This window comes from Nylanderia fulva, unplaced genomic scaffold (assembly GCF_048542155.1).
Source record: "Nylanderia fulva isolate GAGA-0341 unplaced genomic scaffold, ASM4854215v1 Scaffold19, whole genome shotgun sequence".
Classification (NCBI taxonomy): Eukaryota; Metazoa; Arthropoda; class Insecta; order Hymenoptera; family Formicidae; genus Nylanderia; species Nylanderia fulva.
Window position 1 is genome coordinate 4,177,495 of NW_028190161.1, and position 23,099 is coordinate 4,200,593.

The 23,099-nt window shown below is 35.9% G+C and overlaps 5 protein-coding genes across 7 annotated transcripts; 1 reads left to right on the plus strand and 4 right to left on the minus strand.

The window, feature by feature from the left end:
- Window positions 1–627: 627 nt before the first annotated feature.
- On the minus strand, window positions 628–4,200 carry LOC114933005 (dynein, axonemal, intermediate chain 2). Its single transcript, XM_085481792.1, has 11 exons — window positions 4,010–4,200; window positions 3,741–3,902; window positions 3,401–3,659; window positions 3,068–3,321; window positions 2,831–2,990; window positions 2,293–2,485; window positions 2,073–2,208; window positions 1,862–2,008; window positions 1,183–1,398; window positions 1,009–1,097; window positions 628–692 (listed from the first exon to the last, which is right to left on the minus strand). The coding sequence occupies exons 1-10, from the start codon at window positions 4,187–4,189 to the stop codon at window positions 1,023–1,025; spliced, it is 1,782 nt and encodes a 593-aa protein (XP_085337918.1). The 5' UTR covers window positions 4,190–4,200; the 3' UTR covers window positions 628–692; window positions 1,009–1,022.
- Window positions 4,201–4,272: 72 nt separating this feature from the next.
- Window positions 4,273–6,982, minus strand: LOC146723526 (uncharacterized). Its single transcript, XM_085481794.1, has 5 exons — window positions 6,361–6,982; window positions 5,771–6,253; window positions 5,239–5,580; window positions 4,857–5,133; window positions 4,273–4,753 (listed from the first exon to the last, which is right to left on the minus strand). Exons 1-5 carry the CDS (start codon window positions 6,535–6,537, stop codon window positions 4,503–4,505), a joined length of 1,530 nt encoding a protein of 509 aa, XP_085337920.1. The 5' UTR covers window positions 6,538–6,982; the 3' UTR covers window positions 4,273–4,502.
- A 39-nt stretch (window positions 6,983–7,021) lies between these two features.
- Pdi (protein disulfide isomerase) lies at window positions 7,022–11,671 on the minus strand. The gene is made up of 8 exons (XM_085481793.1): window positions 11,312–11,671; window positions 9,692–10,023; window positions 9,341–9,478; window positions 9,002–9,232; window positions 8,537–8,908; window positions 8,331–8,459; window positions 8,171–8,257; window positions 7,022–7,999 (listed from the first exon to the last, which is right to left on the minus strand). Exons 1-8 carry the CDS (start codon window positions 11,463–11,465, stop codon window positions 7,949–7,951), a joined length of 1,494 nt encoding a protein of 497 aa, XP_085337919.1. The 5' UTR covers window positions 11,466–11,671; the 3' UTR covers window positions 7,022–7,948.
- An 86-nt stretch (window positions 11,672–11,757) lies between these two features.
- Window positions 11,758–16,744, plus strand: LOC114933006 (methyltransferase-like protein 22). Of its 3 annotated transcripts, none has more exons than XM_029305437.2 (8): window positions 11,758–11,963; window positions 12,472–12,721; window positions 12,848–12,962; window positions 14,121–14,193; window positions 14,294–14,425; window positions 14,804–14,989; window positions 15,054–15,221; window positions 15,344–16,744. In XM_029305437.2, the coding sequence occupies exons 3-8, from the start codon at window positions 12,864–12,866 to the stop codon at window positions 15,640–15,642; spliced, it is 957 nt and encodes a 318-aa protein (XP_029161270.1). In that variant the 5' UTR covers window positions 11,758–11,963; window positions 12,472–12,721; window positions 12,848–12,863; the 3' UTR covers window positions 15,643–16,744. The 3 variants fall into 3 exon arrangements, with proteins under 3 accessions (XP_029161270.1, XP_085337921.1, XP_029161271.1); XM_085481795.1 differs by having other exon boundaries at window positions 12,472–12,717; XM_029305438.2 differs by lacking the exons at window positions 11,758–11,963; window positions 12,472–12,721; window positions 12,848–12,962 and adding an exon at window positions 13,750–13,883.
- On the minus strand, window positions 14,756–22,855 carry Su(z)12 (Polycomb protein Su(z)12). The gene is made up of 9 exons (XM_029305433.2): window positions 22,620–22,855; window positions 21,166–21,212; window positions 20,546–20,729; window positions 20,347–20,438; window positions 20,040–20,232; window positions 19,607–19,972; window positions 19,205–19,518; window positions 18,632–18,885; window positions 14,756–18,548 (listed from the first exon to the last, which is right to left on the minus strand). Exons 1-9 carry the CDS (start codon window positions 22,717–22,719, stop codon window positions 17,918–17,920), a joined length of 2,181 nt encoding a protein of 726 aa, XP_029161266.1. The 5' UTR covers window positions 22,720–22,855; the 3' UTR covers window positions 14,756–17,917.
- Between the last annotated feature and the right edge of the window lie 244 nt (window positions 22,856–23,099).

Here is a 23,099-nt window from a genome sequence, read left to right on the forward strand (position 1 = left end):
CAGTATACTGTGCTTTTAAAATTTTAAAGGAATTAAATTAATTAATCCCTTATTTACTTCTCTGATAGACCTCGCGTATATCAGAAGAGTATAATCTATATTTCTCGTAATAAACAAAAATAAAGCCTTTGTGTTGGAATCGAATGGAAGAGAGAGAGAGAATTGCCCTTTGATCACCTTCAATTATCAATCAATATACATATATTTCCAAATCTAAAATTATAGTCTAACCTAAAGTAAAAAAAGATATCTTGGATCTTATTCGAGTTAAAAGAACTGAATTAAGAATCGTGATCTTGAATTTTTGAAAATCTGTCACGTAATCGTTATTTATAGTTCGAATTATTATTAATATCTCTATCATTAATTGCAAGACAAAAAAAACGTGCTCATTTATTCATCCCTTTTTGTAACACTTATTAAATGTCAATCATCGAAGCAAAAAATAGTTTAACACGTTTACACACCTGTATATATAACTGAGCGAAGAACTAGAGAAGATTCACCACACTTCGTCGAGGTCAAGATTTAAACTGACTGACTCACAAGTTTGAAAATATTGAAAAAACCAAAAGAGTCCTTCGTAGGTTTTGTCGGCACCCTCTATTGCGCCGTAACTCCGCTCGTTTGATGCCCGAAAACGAGAGGGACAAGGATGAGAAATCGATAGGAAAAAGCATTAAGGAAAAGCACTAAAGAAAGAGGAAAAAATACAAAGAGAAAGAAAACAAAAATGTGAGAAAAAAGACAAAAGAAAAGACAAATAATTATGAAATATTGTTTTTCAATCTTATATAAAGAAAAAAAGCAATATACAATTAGAATATTTTATCATTAATATTTTTTGAACGTGTGCCTTTGCATTTTGATTGTTTCAAAATTATTTCCTCTTTCGGATCACTTATTTATTACAATGTATCTTGATAGCTCAATTAATTTTTTGAAATAGAGTTTACTATTTATATTTTTAATTATTTTTGTATAATTATAAATTACATTATAACTTACGTAATTATTTCAATTTATATAATAGCGTCATTTTGCACCACGTTATTGTTTAATTCCACGTTACTCGCTTCCACTTGTCGTGTTAATTCCTGTAATAAAATTAAAATATGAAATTTAAAAACATATCTTGCGCGCGAAATTAATTAAACTTTAATGACAAAATGTTTTGCCCACCGTGTTAATCATATTTTCGTATTCTTGTTCACATTGTGATATCAGTCTATTTCTCAAATCGCCCGAAGATTCTTTAGTGTCCTCCCGTTCATCCAGCTTCGAAAAAACATCGGTTAAATCCGACTCACCGTGCATCTTTAAAGTTTTCATTTTCAATCGTTGCTCTCTGTTCTTCGCTTCAATCACTTTCTCTCTACGCGTTTCACGATCCAGAAGCTGAAATAAAAAATCGATAGTTTTAGGGTAATAAAATATGTTAAAAATATAATTTGCAGTATATAAAATCTATTTTTCTATTTAATTTTCGCATATATTATTGGCTTATACAATTATATCTTTGCGTCTGAAAATATTATTACAATAGAAGAAATAATTTTTTTTTTAATTTGGTATCTTTAAATGGTTTATAAAAAAATTATTTAAAAAATTAATATCTTCCCTTTTTATTAGTTTCAAAAATGTAACTCATAATACTGAAAAACTGATTATTCAAATAATAATAAAAATGATAAAATTTAAAAATGTATTTTTAGAAATTGATATGGTAATATAGGAAGATATTTGAGTGCACATTTTTTTCAAATATGTAATTCTTATAATAATAATAAATACAATAAAAAATAAATAATATAAAAAAAAACGATTTTTTCGGAATCTCTCTATTGTTATTTAAGTTTACCGCAGTTAACAGCAATTTGTCATTCTTTTGATTGACTGTTAAAGCTTCGGAAAATTCTAGCAGGTAAGTTGAGCCCTTTTTGTTTGCGACAGCAGCCAATTGCCCTTGCTCGTGTGGTCGTAAACAAGTCAAACTCTCGTCACAGACCTTTAAAAATAGGTTGATGTGAAATTTCGAAATTACAGCCACCCAAGTCACGATAGCGTAATACCTTTACGCTGAGAACCGGACTGTCCTGTTGAATTAGAAAATCCCACACATCTAAAGTGCCATCGGTTTTGATCAGATAATAGACGGAGTAACGAGTGACACTCCAGGCACCGCCGGTTAAAAAATCTCGGTGACCGCTGTAGAAATATTTCACGTCGTTAATTGTTCAACAAATTTGTCGAAAAAATTTTCTGTAATAGTTTATTTCTAAAAACACTAACGGTGTCCACGCTATACAGGATTCTCTACAATCCTCCGACCAGATCCTGGAAGTCCAGTCGCCGACAGTTAAAAAGTTTTTCACAAATGTCGGATTTCTCTCCAGGCTTATAACCGGTCCATATTGCGCTTTGAATCTCGTCGCGATCTTCTCGCCAGGTGATTTACCCTTGCGATTGCCCGATATCACGATACCTAAATGATATTAGAATTACGTATTCATCATACACAATATTTTTACAAATTCAAAATTCAATTAATTCAAAAGTTCTTAGTTTTATGAGTTCAATCATTAATAGCATTTATTAACATTATTTATGCGATTGTTAGCTCTCGTATTACTAGCAGAACTATCTGATATCGCGTAAATAATCTATTTTTTTTTAATCACTTGTAATCTTCAATATTAATGTTTTACTTGTAAAACAATTTATCTCGTTCCTATTCCTCAAAGAGTCTATAGAAGCGCAGAATGATATAAATTTAGAATAATAAAATACAATTACACATGAATCATTCATTGTCAGTGGATCTAGATACCGTTTTCCAAACCGCACATAAAACGCGTGCCAATTGACGGTTCGAATTGAAGAGCCGAGATGCCGATGGCTTTGTCTACGTTCTGATCCTCCGGCTTCTGCAAGTCTATCACTAACGTCTCCGTTGGAATCTGCATTTTCCTGGTATCCCACCACTTTATCTACAAGATCGAGTGTATGACGCAGTCTTATTACGGATGTCTCATGAGCACGCGAGCAACTATATATACATATATACCTGTCCATCTTTCGAGGCGCTAAAGAACTCGGTACCGGTCTTGGAATTGATCCATAAAATGTTGTCACAGGGATCTCGGTGACTGAACTCGACCGAACTGATATCCACCGCTTCCGATCCTCGCCTGATGTCCCAGCAGGCTACTTGTCCGGTCGCCAGACCACTTATCAGAATATGACTGTCCTTGGGGTTGTACTCCAATGTTAGAATCGGACAGAATGGTTTTAGCATCATATAGGGGTTGTTTGGGTTCTCTACGGAATAGAATTTCTTTCAATATATTATTCATCCACGCGATTGCGACAACTTTAATCGCTTCGTATACATGCTCACCTACTTCCCAGATGTACGACGCGTAATTGCTGCTGGAGCTCTTCTTGAAATCGTCGTTGCAGTAACTGGCAGCGAAGCGATTACCTTGATCCGGCGACCACGACAGATGAGCAATTTGCCGTTTCGTCGGCAAAGGATCACGGTAAACGTTCACTGTGCGTGAAAAGGCTCTCTGTATCAATGGATTCGCCTCCACGTCGGCATAATAGTGTTCATAGATGTTGCAAGCGTTGTTTTGCAAAATGCAGTGCTCCATCGACTTGAAAAGGACGAGAGCGTTTCAATTGATCATTTTAAAAAAATTAAAAGAAAGAGAAAAAGACAAATATCTTTTCTTTACAGGTAGCAATTGCAGCATCGTGTGGATGTATAACTCGTCCTTCTCGATCTTGCGTCTATATCTGACCGTCTGTTCCAAATCCTTCATGTTTATGTCCTTCGGCCAGCCGCCCTCGTAATGAAACATCTTGTTGTCCTTGTATGTCGCGGTAGTTGTATTTACCTGCAATATATATACATTTGTGTATACATATAGATGAAAATGTATATCTTTGTATATCTAAATGTATATCTATTTAGAAATATTGTTCAAAGAAATATATATCATACCTCGTGAACCGCGTAAACTTTACCGAATTGCGTAGCATGCGTCACGGGATCCATTCTGATGTAATTGTTCATCAACGTCGGGTTTGACTTGATCTCCACCTCGGTCTTATCAAAGTCGGAAAAATTGTATCTTTTCCCGAAATGCATTCTTTTCCTCGTATAAGCGTACTCCGCATTCATTGTATACAATAAATAATTGCAAATTATAGGGCGGAGAAAGAGGAGAAATACAGATTCAGTATATAGTCGTGGAAACCGTTCAGTTCGACATTAAAACTTTTATTTTTACTTGTTGATTAATACTTGTTAATAGCACTTTGATTCCAGGCACAATGAGATATATAAAAATTATATTATAGTGAAGAATACAACTCTTTATATGTGTATATTTTTCACTGTCTGAGTTCTATTCTCGCAAGAGATTAATAGGAATCAATTAAATGTACATACATGGTGGTTACTATAGTAACGTACAGTAGTATATGGCTTGATCTCAATCGGTTCTAACTAAAACTGGCACTTTGGGATTTAAACCTTTATGAAGGATACACATCGCCTTGTAAATTGATGCATATTCCGCGCTTGTAGGGTCGATGTTAGACTTGATAGTAGGTATTAAGTCGCATAAAATAATGACAATCAATGTATTCAGATATTTTGTACGCTGCAGTTTCTGTATCGCTTCGAACAGCGACAATAATTGCTTCCTGTTACGGTATCTTATGTTATACGCTTGAGAAAAATCTGAAACGATAAATCGAGACACAAGATATATTTGAACAAAATTAACAATTAAGAATTGAAAATGCTAGTCAATAAATGTATTATATGTATAAAGTAAATTTACTTTGAAAATGTTCCATACAGGAGATGTTCCATATACCGTTCGACATCCAGCCTCTTGTTAAAGAAAAATTACAGAATGGTGTTTCGATCGCGGGTTCTACAGGATTCTTGATGTTATATCGCTTCAAAGAGGTTCCTAATTGATCAAGCGTATTCTTCATATCATTTAGTTGGATCGAATCTAAATCATCATTAGAAATTTTACTAAATATAGATATTGATTCCGCTGTTGCTTTAAGTAAATGATCCTCTTGTAAACAATCTTGCGTAGCTATATTCTGCATGACATAAAAATCAAACCACAAATATTATAAAAGTGATCTTGTACAATTTTAAAAAATACGTCATTTTCTCCTCTCGTATTCAATCTCTCTTTTACTTACCATCGCTTCGAATTCTTTTAGAAAAGTATCACGTGATTTTTCGTATTTATCCTCCTTATTATTAGAATCATTAGTTTCTGTCTTTAGAAATGTGTGATAAGATCTTAGTACTTTAACTATGTCATTGGGTACATTAAAATATTGGAGCGCTTCCACTACGTCTATCGTTGAGATTTGTTCTTGAACAAATTGATGCGCATCATGTCCATGTAACGGACAATCAATTTTATCACGGTCGGGAGAAGGAATTAACGCACTCTCGGTGGACTGTCGCGTTGCTATTTTGCGTATTAAATCGTTCAATTCAGCAGCTGATGCTTCGGGTGTTGAAGACTTTTCTGACTGAAATAAAAACGCGCGATATGAAATAATTTTATATTACAAATTTATATATATATATATATATATATATATATATATATATATATATTCTTTATGCACATATATTTATATAAATATATATATATAATAAAGAAATATATATAATATATATATTCAAATGTGTATATATATTGTATATTATATTACATACATTTTGCAAATCGTCATTGAAATGATTACGTTCAGCTTGTAATTTATTTACTGAACTTATCTTTTTCACGTGTAATTTATTTTTTAGTATAAAATTTTTTTCCCTCTTTAATTTTACCGCAACCTTCGTCGACGACGTTTTCGATTTTGTATCTTGTATTTTCTCATCAGTTGCATTACTTTGTTTCGCATTGTCAAGAAAGTTACAATTTACTTTCTTGGTTTTAATTTGTGCAATTTTTTTGCCGTCAGGACTCTTCGCGACATTCGCTTTTTGCAATAAAACATTATTTCTCGACATTTGCTTATGATCGTTAATCAATGTAAGATTGGGCAAATAAACATGTTCAACCGAATCTTTTCTCCAAGATTTTTTCTTCGACGAAGCTACATTAAGCTTTAACTTTTTCCGCAATTCCTGTGCCAATATTATCGCTCTTCCTATCCCTGCGGCGATTTCCTCAGCTTCATTTCCATTCGTCATCTAATTAATATAACAAGTATAAAACGAGTATTTATACATATGTATATGCATCAAAATTATATAAACAAATATAAAATATATGATATAATTGAATGGATTATCCATACTTTGTTACAATTACAAATGCCCTCGTCATCTATTTGTTTTTCAACAACGGCCTTCACCTGCCACGGCTTTAAAACGAATGCCGCTTCGTCGCAATCAGTTTTCAGTATCTGTTTCACCTTCTCCGTGATTAATAGAGTGTCATGTAACAGTTTGTACAAATTTGACAGATTTAACATATGGCTCGTTATTTCCGTTTGTCCGTGATCCTAATAAAAAAATATACATATATATATATATATATATAAATAACATATTACAGAAGAATAGAGAAAGATAAAATGTTTGCCACTCAAAGTGTTAATTTCTGAACATAATTATTGCTCTAAGCAATAAGATAATAGACATAGATAATAGACATTGCATGTATAAGTACTTGCTTATACAAATTATTATATAATCAGTGCATAAACATAGGAATATATTCCCATGTCTATGAATCAGCGTGATTAAGTGATTACTCGTCACACTTTTGCTTGTTTACGCAAACGCATTATATATTACTTGCTGAACGCAAAGTGAACACACGAGTTTGATAACTCACGTGTTAAAAAATAATTAAAACTATATTTATGTGTATGGGCATGTATATACAGTACATACAGTAGAAAACATATATTTATAATTTATATCGTATAGTAGTGATAAGAAAATAGGCATAAATCAGAATAGAATAAAATCTTTTTATATATTAAGAATAATATGTAATAAAGACTTAATAGGGTGTATATATATATATATAATTTACTTTTCTCTCTTTTTCGACAATATGTGCTTCATCGCTAATTTGTTTTTCCCTAGAGTTTCAGTCAATCAAAAACTAGAAGGACATTAAAAACAACTGCCTATCCTAACTATGTATATCTAAAACCATCACTCGCAGCGATAGTTTTAAAAATGCTGTAAATTGGAAATGTACTTGTAAACCACTAGCTCTTGCAGTGCCCGAAGACTTGCCTTCGTTTGCACGCAGCAACGAGCAATAAATGCTTCCATGTGTTGATAAAAATAAGTATTTTTATAAAAAATAAAGTATGGATTCATGATTTTTCAAGATTTTTCTTCTTAGATTAACGATTCACCCTTCCGTATTAACGACGTGTGTATGTGGAGATATATAAACGCGAAATTATACAAGTACTGCAGTTTCCAGAGGATAGAGAGTCACGTTGAAACTCGAGTCTTAACAAAGTGACATAATCTTGTAGTAAAAATACGTATTTCCGATATCCTTATCATTTTAAACGCTTCGAGTATATCGCAGATTTTTATGATTTACTTATTAAAAAGCTATATCAATTAAAAAGATAATGTCTGTGCTTCACGACATTTAAACTCGATATTGTGACAATAACTCCCTGTGTGAAACTGCAAACGTAATTTTCTAGTTATATAAATTGTACACATTTACGTTAACTTAATTCCTAAAATAACAAGTGTGTGAGAATGCACCACTGAGAATTATTCCCATAATAAATGAGATATTTTGTTGTAAAGCGAGAAAAATTATGGAGTTCATTGACTGGATGCAGGAAATATAAGAGACAAGTCAATGTTGATTTTACTTCTTATAATAATGATTATGTGCGTTTACAACTCGTCCTTCCTTGGCACGTCGTCGTCTTCGTCTTCTTCTTGAGCCTATGAAACGAAAAAAAAAAACAAAGTAAGCAACGCGTTAAAGAAAATTATGCCTTAAGTTCGTCAAAAAAGATACGGGGATAGCAAATAATTTGTTGTCTCTCTCTTTCATCATAATTTAAAGTATTTATGCTGCTCTTTTTGTAATTTAAATGCAATTCCAAGACATACCTCTTCCGCGGCTTGACCGTATTCTCCACCGGTTTCAATAAATTTGGAAAGACCTTCGAGCGTTCTTTCGCCGTTATATTCCACAGCCTACGAGCAAGAATTGTTGAAATTAACGCATTCTAAACATACCCAAAATTGAACAAAATCAAAAGATTCGTACCAGATTTGTCTCTTTCTTGTATAAAGTGAGTGTGGGGAAACTGCTGATTTTTACATCTTCCAATTCGTTGGCAGTGGCATCCATTTTCGCGATGACCAACTTGTCATTGTCCTTATATTTTTCACCAAGCTAAAACCAACAGTTTTAACGATGTAACAAAGCTAGATCAATGGTGCTTACAAGCGAATTTCAATAAGAAAACATACTTTATCGTAAATAGGAGCGAGCTGCTGACAATGGCCGCACCAAGGTGCGTAAAATTCAACAAGAACGTCCTTCTCTTTGTCGTAGGCAATTTCGTGGAAGTTTGTGCCGACGAGGACTTTAACAGGATTCTTATCCCAATCCTCGGGCAGATCCTGCGTAAGCAGATGCCGTTTCAATTTGCCATCCACAAAAGCGCTGACAAATTCTAAAATATTCTCGGCGCTTATCTCTGACTTTTCAGGCTTGTACTTTGCCATATCCTGTTCGAGCTTAATGAGCCGCATAGCCGGTACATCTTCCTTCTTCAAACCGAAGAACTCGAGAATGCGTTCATGATCGGTCTCGTCACAGTCGATCGTCACAAACAGAACCTATGTTCGCAAATATTTTAAAACGATATTTAAATAGATTCCTCTGAGAAAGAGATGTATAAAACGAGTGTAATATACAAATATGTTTCATACCTCGCCGCGGTATTTTTTCGCCGGCTCTTGAATTCCATCCATGTGCTTTTCAAAATGACCAGCTTTCTTGCTTAGGAAGACTAGCAAATGGCTCTTGATGTCTCCACTGAAAATTTTTTGCGCCGTATCCTGGTTAAATTCAACGACGAGAGGCAACGAGTGTACGGAAATAAAGTTTTGTACATCTTTAATGGTAACTTCTCCGTCGTAGACGGCCTTTCCTTCGTCAAACTATAAAGAAAAAGAAATTAATTTAATTTGCAAATCTTATTTAAAAAAGTAGAAATCAATTTCGCTCGAGATTGTTGCTATTCCAAAATACAGTAATGTTAGGCATACCTTCTTGAACAGCACAATTTTCCCATCTTCAATTTCGTATTCCTTCAACACTTCATCGGTGTTAGTAATACCAAACACATGATCATCCACAATGTTACCAACTTCCAAGAACACTTTGGCGGCATCACATGTGACGTCCTAAAGTAAAATCATTAAATATATATATAGAACATAAAAAAACATCAAGAAATTAACTACTATATCAGAATTTGGTCTTTCTTGATTATTGTAACGTATAATAGTTCAAAATGTAAAAAATTTAAACATTAGTCGATGAATAATGATGAATAAACTACACAGTGACATTGAACTCGAAAAGACATGTTCAATAATATTTGACGATTGTTATACCTTAAAGAATCCAACGATAGCGACATTGTGCGCGTCGATAAACGCTTTTGCCTCGTCGACTGTTGGCAGATCTTTGGCAGGTGGACCAGTCTTCTTGTTCAGCCAGTTGACAATGTCGTCAGCTTGACGGCCACCGGTATAGTCGATCGGGGTTCCTTTACGATAAAATATCAGAGTAGGATATCCCTTCACACTGTGCTTCTCGGCGAGTTGAGTTTCAACTGTTGCATCTACCTTGCCTAATTTGATCGTTGACTTGGCATCTTCCAGTATCTTTGCTGCTTTAGCGTATTCAGGCGCTAAAGCTTTGCAGTGTCCGCACCATGGAGCATCTGTGACAAAGAAATATAATATATAGTTTAGATTTTATCTTAACAAAATACAAAACCATTATTATCCAGGAAAAATTTAGTTGACAATAATCCTCATTCGCAACACATAAATTTTTTTAATATTATTTAAAGAAATATGGCTCCAATGAATTTAGAAGTCTCATAAAGAGAAGATTTTGGAAAAATTCTTTTATATACCAAAATTCTTATTTAATAAAATAAAATAAGATATATATTATATATTATGGAAAAAAAAAATGAATTACCATCCCACAACTTCTATGTTGAAATCTTTCAGAAATATAGTCGCAATCTATCGAATTACACGAATACCATATGGTTAATCATACAAGTGGATAAAATGGCAATTATTGATTTGGAAATTGATAAAATTAATATATTTCAGATCCCGAGAAAGGCACCGTTAATCGTTCGATCGTTCAAACCGGATATGATTAGATCGACTTGATTAGATTATTCTTGGGTACTGTTCGATTATAAGCAATCATCATTAACATGGAATCATTATAATATATGACGCCATTCGACGTCTCGCCGTCTCGGTCTTAATTAGCGACTTACAAAGACGTGTATAACGGTATAAAAAAAAAGAAAGAGACTCGTCTCATCTCTGCACTTTCTTACACTTTCTACACTTAAACAAGATGCATAAATCTGCAAAATCAGTTATTATTTTCGAAAAGTTCAATAGGTTATTGAAAGGCATTGGAAAGATATCTAAAAGATTAAAATCTCGTAAACATCTTACTGATTAGAATTTTACAGATATTATCCAAGTGTGACGTCGAAACGGATGTTCATTCTTTTTTACGTTTCTTCGTTTTCTTTCTACGCTGAGGAGCCAGGTGCACCTTCATCATTCTGATGTCATCGTAAACGGGGAGGCGAAAGAGAGAGAAAGAGAAATTGCAGAATATCGCGTCTACCGGTCTCCTGTTATCTCTCCTCGAGGATGCTCGAGTGATGACGTGTACTTGCACCTGGATCTTGCGGGAGCGAAACCGGCAAACGTCGAAATCGCGCACAGGTGGACGATGACGTTTAATCAAGACCTCTTTCTCTCTTCTTCTTCGACCATATGCGACTCTGTCGCGAGGAGATTCATCCTATTTTTCTCCTAATTCATTTAATCGCGAATCTAAATTCCCGATGGAAAGTGCAGCTGGACCGGGGTGCAGTTCCTCGGAGCAACAGATATACTCCGAAGAAAAAGAGAGAAAGAGGAAGATACAATTGGGAAGATATAAATATCGACAGATATACTTACAGAACTCGAGGAGCACGAACTCATTGTCCTGGATGACGCTGTCGAAGTTGTCCTTGGTGACCACCAAGACACCCTCGTCGACCTCGATCTTGGCGAGGCAGGCCGCAGCGAGGCAAAGCGCCGCGAGACAAAATTCGCCGACGAAGCTCCTCATGTTGACGAGAATCTTTCCCTCTTTCTCTCGTGCCGGATCTTTCTTCTCTGGCTGGCGCGCCTTCGCGGAGACGATGTGCGGTGCTCTCTCGGTCGACGCAGTCGGCGATGAATGACGAAAGAGACGGGACGACAAGGAAGACACCGTCCACGAGGAGCGCGCGACGAATGAACGGACGCGGCGCTGCGTCGGCGAGCAATAGGCTCCCGCTTTCATACGCGTGGCATCGTCCTCATCGTGGGGGCCGCTGATTGGCCGAGCCGCCGAGCCGCCGCTGGCGCCCCGTCATCTGTCATTGGCCAGACGCGTCACGTCACGCGTCAGCGTCGCGTCGTTCCTGTCGTGTCTTGCGTTGTCGTTTGTCGCGTCCCGTCCGCGAGCACGTCAACAACACGTCGCGGACAACGCTTTCCTCCGCCGAGATACAGCTACGATTTCCGGGACCACGTTTCGATTCTTCGATGATAAGATAACGAATTCGGACGGGATTACAAATAGGTATCGGATCAAACATGGACGTCCTCTCTTGGAATCAGAGGACAAATTTAAGATTAATTTGCTTTTCTTTTCAATAAACGTTGGAATTTATTTGCATATTTAATATTTAAAAAATTAAAGTAAGATATGACAAAAAAAATTAAGAAGAAAAATAAAATTGAATTCTGCCCCCTTCTGAAAAAATCGCGGACGCTCATGATATCAGATGGACTTTGGATTTGATTGTGATTACGATCGCGTATAAAAAAATTCCTACGTGAATTCTATTATCTCTTCTATTTTTTTTTGAAAGCGGAAATTTATATCTTGAGAAATGACAATATATTATTGTTTAAAAATATTCTATTATACTCTGTTTAATTTTTACGATTATTTGAATAATTTATTTTAAATATTATATATTCAATATAAACTCGATATATTTAAAATATTATTATTCGAATAATTGATTAAATCGATAATTAATTTAAAATTATATATACATCATTTTATTTATTTTTATCGACAGAAGGGACAGGCATGCTCGATGAATGTCAAGATCACCGGCGTTATATATAGGTTATGTGCCGATATACATATGTTGTCAGTACTAAAATCTATAGTTAACGTTACGTAGATTATGGATTTTAGGTGCTATATATATTGGACACATAGCTATAGTAAAATAACAATTGGACAGATGCACCGATGCAGCCTAATGCAGCCGAAAACAGGAGAAAAGTTAACGAACGAGCTTAACTGTCAAGTCCACAAGGCCTGTAAATATCGCATAAGCTATATTTTATTTTGTATTTATTTTGTTAGATAACATTCATACGATTCAGATTCAAGTAAGCTGAATTATTTTAACTATATGACTTATATGTTAATCAATTTTATTGTAGTCGCACAATTGAAACAATGGCAAAACGACGAGCACAGCTGATAGGAACACACACACCAAAATCTTGTCCTTCAAAAAAGTTGCATGGTGATCATTTGATCAAAACACAATCCAAGGTATCTACATGTCCTATTCAAGCAAATGAAACAGTTAGATAAATTTTAGTATTTTTGGGATCATATATATATACCTTTTTTATTTTTTACAGAATGTCATATTATTCCTCATTTTTTATAAAATATTTAAACATTGCATGCTCTTGAAACTTAGGGTTCAGATATAGAACATAAAACTCATAATGACATTATAATGACGTTACTTAAGTCATTTTGGACACAAATTATATGTATTACAATTATTTATTTTATTCTATATTGTTCATACATATTCTAATCAAAATTCAAGCAATATAAATATTTTGAAAATTAAATAAAGCAATTAGCTTGTATTAGGGGGCTTTAAATCATTTTTGAATTATTTTTGTCCAGAAAATATGAGTTTTATGTTCTATACATATACCTGGGTAGGAAAACTGATAAGAATATGAAAGAAATACAGATATTAGACAAACGTGCAAGCATAAAAAACATGCATAAAGATTATATTTTCAAAATATTGTCACATTTTTATATAAGTATTTCGTAATTAAGTATTTACCGCAGAATCGGATAAAGTTTGTGTTTCTAAGTAATAAATGTTTTCTTTAAAAAAATCAGAAAATTGTTTTACAAATAAGCAGAAGAGAAGTCTCCTTAACGACGTAATATTTATAATATATAATTTGAAAGATTCAACGTGCCGTTTATATTCATTAATAATACAAGCGCAACACGCTGGTATAAGATTATGGATTATGTAATTGTCGTGTTAAGACATAAATTCCCGAAATAAATGCAGGCACGAGGCTATAATATTGGCGAAGATGCTTCATTATCGTGGTCGACTAGTACGAAGTCACTTCCGCGATTTATTTTCGCGCAATTTTAGACGTTTTCTATTCCGAGATAGCGATTTACCAAAGATTCATCATTAATAATGTATATATATATAGTGCAAACACGCGCGTATATAATTAGTACATTACATAAATAAAACATAATGAGCATCGATATTTTGTGCTGTGCATAATTCACAATATTCTTCTTAAATATTATAATTGTTCGAAAAATGTTAATCATCTATATAAATAAATCCGCAAGACTCGAAGATAATTAAATAATTATAATAATATATCAAAAACTGATTTATAAAATAATTTCCTTTCTCTGTTAAAGGTGACGATGCATAAAGTAACGTCGGAGATATACGCGGAAAACGATTGTATCTCCGAAAAGCTCGACAGCGGCAGTGAGTTGCGTTTTCTTCCTTAGTTTGGTATAAAATATTTTTGGACTTCCAAATGTAAATTTAAATACAAGAATGTAAAACATGTTGCAATTAATTTCAGATACGGTAACTAAATTCACCTTTAAATGTCCCTCATACATGATAGACTCGGAATTGACGGAAGAAACATTAAATTATGATAGCGACGACGATCTGGATGTGGAAAGAGATAGAGAAGGAACGATTCAGATAGGTGTGGAATTAAATTACTGCCTCGCGGGCCTGCTGTTACGTACACAGAGAATGTTCTCTGAAAATCATGGTAATCGTGGGTCAATATGGTATTGGAAGAATTTTATAAGAGTTTCTCTGATTAATATTTAACACAATAAAAATATTAATATGTACATAGCAAAAACGAATATATTTTATATCTTATTGTGGAAGATATTGATAATTTTTTATTGTGGTAAAAATATTAATATTAAAAATAGAAACTCTTATAAAATCCTTCCAATATTATATTGTCTCATGATTACCATGATTTTCAGGGTAAATTTTAAAAGAAAATGCTCTCTGTGTATATATATATATATATATAATGTTATTTAGCAGAATTGTGTATTTACAGAACATAGCGTATCCACGGAGCTCAATTTGGTCGGTTTGCAAGTGTGGAGAGGCGCTTTCCTGTTAGCCGACTATATCCTATCGCATCCGGACTTGTTTAAAGATCAAACGATTTTGGAATTAGGATGCGGAGTTGGCCTGACCAGTATTGTAGCGAGTTATTTTGCAAAGGAAGTTATTTGCACGGGTAATATAATACATACAAAATATTCCTATCGAGAGCTTTAATCTTATCTGTCTGAAAATTCTAGATATCAACGCGGGTGATATTTTGAATCTGATCGAACGAAATTTTTTGAGAAATTTCCCATACGTCAGATCCGGTTATCACATCGAGGAAGTGAATTTCTTAAATTTGGGATGGTCGAAGAAATTGGAAGAAAAATTACAGAGCGCAAATATCGTATTGGCTGCGGATGGTAAATTTAATAATTCTATATTTTGTGATAACAAATGTAAAAGATATAGAGATAAGAGGAATGATAATGGTATTATAATGGTATGGAATGATAGTGATATCTTATTTTTCTTGTTTTTGCAGTAATCTACGATGACAAGATCACGGATGGATTCGTCCGCACATTGTCAAAACTTTTACACACGAAGAAGAAAAAAACCATTTACGTTGCATTGGAGAAGCGATACGTCTTTACTATCGCCGATTTGGATACTACCGCTCCGATGTACGAGGAATTTTTACGTTGCATCGAAAAGTACAAAACGAATTGGTCTGTAGATTATATTAATATAGATTTCCCACGCTACTTCAAATATGATAGAGTCAAACATTTGGTTTTAATAAAGATACAAAACAATATAAGATCTATTGCATATGTATAGCGAACAGCTTATGTTCTTAATAAGGTACGCGAGTAACACAGTATATATAACGCGCGCGATATAACATATATATTACATAAAATATTCACGTCAGAATTACAAGTAGAAAGACAGAGCTCAAAGTTGCCAGATTAAGAAATTAAAATCTTTTTTATAGATGCATACTTATATCTAGTGAAATATATAGCATCACAATTAAGTTGTGTAAAAAATAATTGTCTACTTAAAACAAGTTCTCGCGTTGACATTGTTTTTGCCAACATATGCACGAAATGATTAAACGACAAAAATTTTGCGCGATTTCTAAAAACAAGTTTTAACTTAGGATGTCATCTAGAAATTTCGCTTCCCTTTAATCCTTCGATTAAAAACTGTAATTTAAGGATTAATAAGAAGACAATAAGACATCAGATTGTTCATGAAAATGACAGCTATGTGATATAGATTTCTCACGTCCACAATTTTATTTCATCGTTTACTTTCCTATTTACACAACCTATTATAGATAATATTATTGGACAGTGAATTGAAAGTCGATCGAAGAGAACGATAATTCCGTTAAGCTTAAAAATGCCCCGGCATTTGATCGGCGGCGTATGTTCTAGGAATAAAAAAATTTTATTAGACTACCTACAATGTAAAGAAGACAGTATGTATATATAAAGGAATGTAAGCGCTTCTTCGAACGACCGCGGCAGTAGAGATTGTAATATGTTACACGCAAAATTCATAACAGTTCTAGTATACTAGTTGATATACTAGAGATCTGAACCGCCCAGGTGTATCACGCGAAAGAACAACGATCGTCAGATAAATTAATAAGTCGATTAATCTTATTAATCCGAAGCAAGAATATTAATTAATTCGTGACTTTTAAAATGAATAATTATTCCATATCTCCTAAATCGTCGATCGTCGTTCTGCGGATTCAGATCTACGCTTGGTTTGGTAAAAAGGCACTTTTACTCTACCGATCCGTCTCTCTCGATGTGTAAAAAATGTATAATTTACAGCCTCACAATTTTTTTCTTTTAATATACTTTTATGTATGTATATACATGTACACACGTATATAAATACACGATCGCGGAAATATCGAAAATTGCAAACAGCATTTTATCATCACATTTGCCTTACTCTTCTCCCCCTAGCCCATCAAAAAATCAACGATAAAAAATTTATAACGTTCGACTATAATCAATCTACTTTATAAAGTATGCACAATTCGTTATATAAAAGAGAATTTGTCGATGTGTAAAATACTTCGTTTTCGTGTAAACGTAAATTATTTTTAGAATTCCAAGATACTTTGTTTTTCGTTTGCTACAACGTATGACAAAATGATACTGCAATACTTTAGAAACTAGTGACGTCGCAAGTTTTATGAATCGTTTGCAGGATTATATCGGAAAAGAATCCATTGGAAATACGATGTAAATAAAAATTTTAAAAAAAGCTTTAAAAAAAGGTCAAGTATAATAAAACGCCACTGACTAGAGGAAAAAAAATAACGTATATATGATCAAAGTTGTACGCTCATAAGAGGCATAGTTCGTTTATTGTTCGCGATTGTAGTCATCGACACAGAGACGAACAGGATAGAGTCGTTCGCCGGGTATCCTTGTCCCCCGTTTTTTCTCTATTCTTGATTCGTCTATATATTCGTATAATCATTTACAGCTTTAAATTAAATCTCGAAAACCGAATATAACTAGAACGATAATCATTCGGTTCATTTAATAATTTCAATTGCATCTTATTTATATTACTTGCAACAAATACTGTACAAAAAAAGAAGGAAAAAAAAGTACAATTTGCATTACAAACGCGCGAGATCGGTCTTATTGTTAGCAATGGGTTAGTAGCTATACTGAAAGCTACCTCCATTTGCGGACGGTTTCTAGCTGGCGACGATACTCGCCGCCGGCGTATCGCGTCCAGGACCAATTTTCGCCGTTGATTTTCGTCGGTGGTATTCTCTCGTTCAGCTCGCGTCTATTATCGTCGCGCTGCTATGCTCTCTGCGTCACTTGCACTGTACAGTTTTTACTTTTGTGCAATTTGCCGACAGATCACTCAATGGTATTCCAATTTTCACTCTAATCAGATACACCGCACGTTGGACGATCACGCAATCTTGTTCCGGGATCTTGTTCCACGTCGAAGGAGATCGCATCCGCACAACTTCTACCGATAAATGGAATTCCGCATCGAACTATCGTGAATGAGTCTTGCTGCTAGACGAGGACGACGAGGCATGGCCACTTTATGCTGCTTATGTACCGTTGTGCATATTACTATGCATGCTCTTGACGTTTTGCGAGCTGGGCGAGTTTAACGGCAACGAGGCAGTTGTCTTCCGTCTGGCGTTTGTCGATGAGCTCGACGAGCCGTCATTACCAAAACTGATCTTGTTACCACCGACCTTGGACGCGTCATGTTGCATCGATTGCGCGCCCACAGCTTTCCAGTGCTCTACCTGAGCCTCGTGCGACTTTTGCAACACCTTGCGCACATCTCCATCCTCGCCGCCCTCCTTCATGATCTCCTGCAGTTTTTGTATGGTTTGGTACAGTATCACCGGACTGATCAAACCGAAGTCGAACAGACTGCACATGTGCAGCACAAAGTTGCGGTAGAGGTTCTTCATGAGGAGCTCCTTTCCCTTACTCTCTAAGAACATTTGGCAAGCTAGTGGTATCTGGCAGTCACCTACGTATCCGTGCTTCATCACATGCAGGTTCCACATCTTCATCAGCTCCTTCTCGCCCTCGTTCACGTCCGTAAAGTCGTCGATCATCATCATCGTCTTTGTTTGCAACCACTTGGGATCATTCTCACCCTCAGAATCGATATCCATCTCTTTGGGGTATATAGGCAGACATGTTACAGTGTGATGATACAGCCTAAAGAAAGTAAGTGTTTAGTAGCGAAAGATTATTTATGCCACAACTTTCGTAATTGCTCATATCGTGTTTATAACGCTTACCTGTTGTGACCTGTGATATAGGGTCTCTGGCTCTCGAATTCGTTCTCGTCAAGCTCCAGAAACTCGGACAGGCTCGGTTTTGTTCTCTTTGGACGACACACCAAAATATTCGTCACGCTCGTGCGCCTGGTTGGTCCTGTCCTTGAAAAAGGTACACTAGACGGTTGTGAAATTAATTCGTGAGGACTACCTGCATACGAACCATCATAGCATTCATTTATTGCTACGTCTATTCGGGCACCTTGTGGAATTGGCTAGAAAAAAGCATATAGTGAGTCTCTAGTGCCCTTTATTTTCAATTTTATTAGATCAAGTCATTTATTTCTTTTCAAACACATACTTATCGTACGTCAACAGTATCTATAAAAATATTGTAACTGCAAAGCTCTAATCTTTTTCAAAAACATTATAGCTTTAAAAAATAATCAAATCCAAGAAATTGACATTTTTTCGTTAATGCCGATATATGTAAATGTAAATGATATTATGTAACTATAACTTAATACATATAAATGCAAATATAAATTGTACTTACGTGTACGTATTGTATATAAGTGACATAAATGTGCTTACCACGTATGTGAATGTGAATCGCGAGTGACACAGTTTCAAGTGCTTTAATAGAGAGTACAGTTTTCCACAATCCAAGGAGCACCAGGGGCAGTGTAGGTCTTCGCAGGCCTCCGTCTGTTGCCGGCTGTTATTGTTGTACAAAAATTGATAAACTATTTGCTGAGTTCCGTTAGCATTAGCGTCCACCTTCTCGTTGGAAACGCTCATTCTCGACGAGGGTGTCAGCGGACTAGGCGTTGGCAGTGTTGCGTTATTGTTATTGTTTGTGCTACTATTATTATTGTGATTTACAGAAGAGGAACGCTCGAAGCCAGCTGAAAAGATAGCACCATTTATCGCACATTTTTAAAAATATGTACGCGTTATGTGTGCAAACTGAATTGATAACTGCAGGCAACTGACCATTGGCCGATCGATTTTCTTTATTGTCGCCGTTCGGTATCGAAGGTATTGGCATCGGTCTATCAACTAAACCGTTGCTTGGCTCCGTGGTCCAGCTGAGCCGAAACTTTAACGTCGGTCCCTGCTTGAATATGTCGAATGGTTCGCAGTCCTTGATATCGACTACGGTCTCCCATGAATTGTGCTTCTTAGGACTGGACCTAATGTTAGTCTGTACCTCTTGCAGACCCAATTCGTACTCGCCATCCGTCAACAGACATCGATTGTGTTTATCATAGACGGTGAGCTCCGAGCCGTATTGTTTCACTTCATCACCGGCGGTCTTGATCGAGCCCGTGGATGATTTACGACGTTTTTGAGCTGGTTCTAAGTGAAAAAGACAGGATTTGAAGCGAATAGGTATCACTTTTATTCGCGTGCAGCGTATACATACCTTCTAAATCACAGTTAGTTATAAGGCAGCCATTGTTAGACATGCAATAAACCCTGAGCAAGAGCATGTAAGTTTTCGCTATGTGACCATTATTTAAGCTAAAAGATTCATTAGGTATGGAAATCGTGGGTGCCTTCTGCGGAGGCTGACTCTCGGATGGGTTGATCGGGACCTCGCTTGTACCGACTGAAACCTAAACGCACGAATGTCGTATCTTAACCGAGTCTATTAATTAAAAATTTAATTGCACTACAATGTTTTGTACATAGAACTGTTACTTTGAATTCAAATACAAACTCAAACTTACTTGCATGATAGGCGAGCTGACATCTTTCCTTTTCTTGTGACAGATTTTCAACAACAATGTTTCCACTTTAACGGGATCTTGCGACATCTCAACTACAATTACACATCGCAGCCTTAAGAAACATATAATCGTTGTGCGAAATATTTTGCCGAATGCATTCGCTTCGACGAAAAAAAGCGCAAATATAATCGAGATGTACCTCTTTTGTCGTAAAATCCTAGAAACGTTAGAGTCATGAATCCGCGAACACCGAGATTCTGTTCTTGTTTCTTTTTCGCTAATAGCTTATCCAGAATTGTGTCAACCTTAAATCCTCGCCGTGATTTATGACTTCTGGACATACGTTGCCGCATATACGTTAAATTTCTGTACAGAAATATTGGCTAAAAAAAAACATATTAAACTTTAATGTACATTCATTGGATAATAAAATATTCGGTAGTATTCAAATAATTTATATATATATTTGCTTATACTTAAAAATTTTATACCCACCACATCACACAAATTTTACATACAGCAATTCTGAGAAGCGTGTAAAAATCTCAACTCAGAAAACAAAGCCGGTCAAAAAAATTAATTTTAACTTACCTTTAGCAAATGCTTCGTAAATTTCAAATTAACATTGCGTGTACATTTTAACTATTTACGTTTGCATTTTTATTTTGTAAAAAACTTTTACTACACCAAAAACGCATATAAAAAATTATATGCATATATAACAAAAGTAAATAAAAAATGTAATTAACACTTTGAGGGCAACAGAAATTAAAATTATATGACGCAACAAAAGATTAAACTAGAATATTGTTTACTCACTGAAATTTGATTTCTTGTACGGAGGAACCGGTAAATCTGTGTTGGTTCTGAAAACAAAAGAAATATTCAAGTTACAAATAAAAATATTCAAATGTTTTAATATATGACAATAAGTTGAAACAATTGTGCATTAGAATTAAAATATTTAAAGTAAACTAGTTTTCTCCTGATTATACAATCTTGTAAACTTCATGCGATAATTTTTATCTATTAGCAGAGAGTATTTGTGTTCAAAATAAGAATTTAAAAAAACACCTTTCTTATATTTAAATTGCTTAATTCATTACAGGCCTGCACTTTGAAATGTAACAAATGAAGAAAAAACAAACTTATTTACCGAAAAATAAATTTATATAAAAATATTTCTGTGCAAAACAATTATTCATTTTTTTAAGTTTATAAAAATGAAGCTTTTCATATATATTTGTAATTTTACATTTGCAGTTATCAAAAATGAGATTTTATTAATTTAATTCCTCCACTTTGTTAGTACGAAATCCAGTCCCTAGGTGGCTGCAGACTTGACTGTTATCTCGAATTTAGAAAACATTCACGAGCATTTAAAGAAGGCACTGCACGCTAGCAAAACCGATCCTTCATTCAGGTATCAAATGGGATGTGATGAATGGGTTCAACTCGAAATTATTCGAGACGCCTGCGTCCCGCTATGTTACGACACTAGCAGGTTAAACCTCTCTGATCCCACGTTAACTTTTTAAATTCTATTTTTAAAATTCATGTCCGAGGAATCGCGCGAGAATACTACAAAAACAAAATTTAAAGGTATACTTAGGTCTCGTACAATTTAGAAATAAAACTGAAAGCGTGCCACGCAAACTTCAATTAAACTAAACGTGCATTTCCTTCATTAGAAATGTAAAAACCCATTTTCTTTCCGCAATAGTAGCAATTATAACGAAGTCGTCCACGTAAAGAGTCTGGGTTTTTCCGCTCAAACTCCGAACTCGAGAAAGAGTAAAACTCGTCTACAAGAATGAAAAGAATAGTTACTTATTCATTCAGGAAAATCGACGACGGGAATCGCGCGCGCGCGCGCGTCCGACGATCCGTCTGCGGTAGAAAAAAAAAAGAGCGTGTCGCGCGGAGAGAGAAACGATGACAGGTGTCCGCGCGTTTCGGCGGCGGAGGGCGCGGAGAGTGAAACCGACGCGCGCCCAAGTTGCTTCGCGACCAACGGATGGGGTTAGGTTCGGTCGGGAGATAACGACGCGACGAGCAATTGTCCCGGGGGAGGCGTCGCACGCCCTTCCGCCAGGGGGTCGTCGCGTGGGGCCTCGCGGCCTCCTCGGCGTCTGTCGCGAGGAGATCGCGGACGGTCGACGCTTATCGCGGCGAGGCGACGCGCGTCGCCGACGAGGCGGTAAGGAAGACATGTATAGAGAAAAGGGGAGCGAGAGAGAGATAGAGAGAGAGAGAGAGTATTTTTCGCTTACTTTCGAAGGCCTGCAGAAATAGCTCGTGATCGGCCTGAATCTGATCCATACGTGGTCCCTTCTGTCCGTCGAGATCCTTCTCCCGCTTCTTCGGCGGCATCTTCGCGCGGTCCTCCGTGCACGAGCAAAGCTCTCCCGCGGAAACGCTCCACCTCTCGGTCGCGCGAAACCTGCGACAACGACAACACCCGCCACCCGCCCCGCGCGAAAACTCTGCTGCTCCGAGGCGCTCGGTCGCCCCCCTTAAACAAGACTGGCGCGCCCTCTCGCGGCGAGCCCCGTCGATCCGTCTTGTCCACGAACTACGCGCGAGTCTGAGACGCGCGATCTGGTTCGTTCTCGCGAGCGCGCCAATCGGAATACGGCATTTCTGGGAACTTATTGTAAGCGGTGCCCGATTGGCAGATTCGAATTGGCTTCTCTGATTGGTCGAGGCGCGTGGGCGTTCACGATTGATTCGTTCTTTGTTTTTGTTATTGA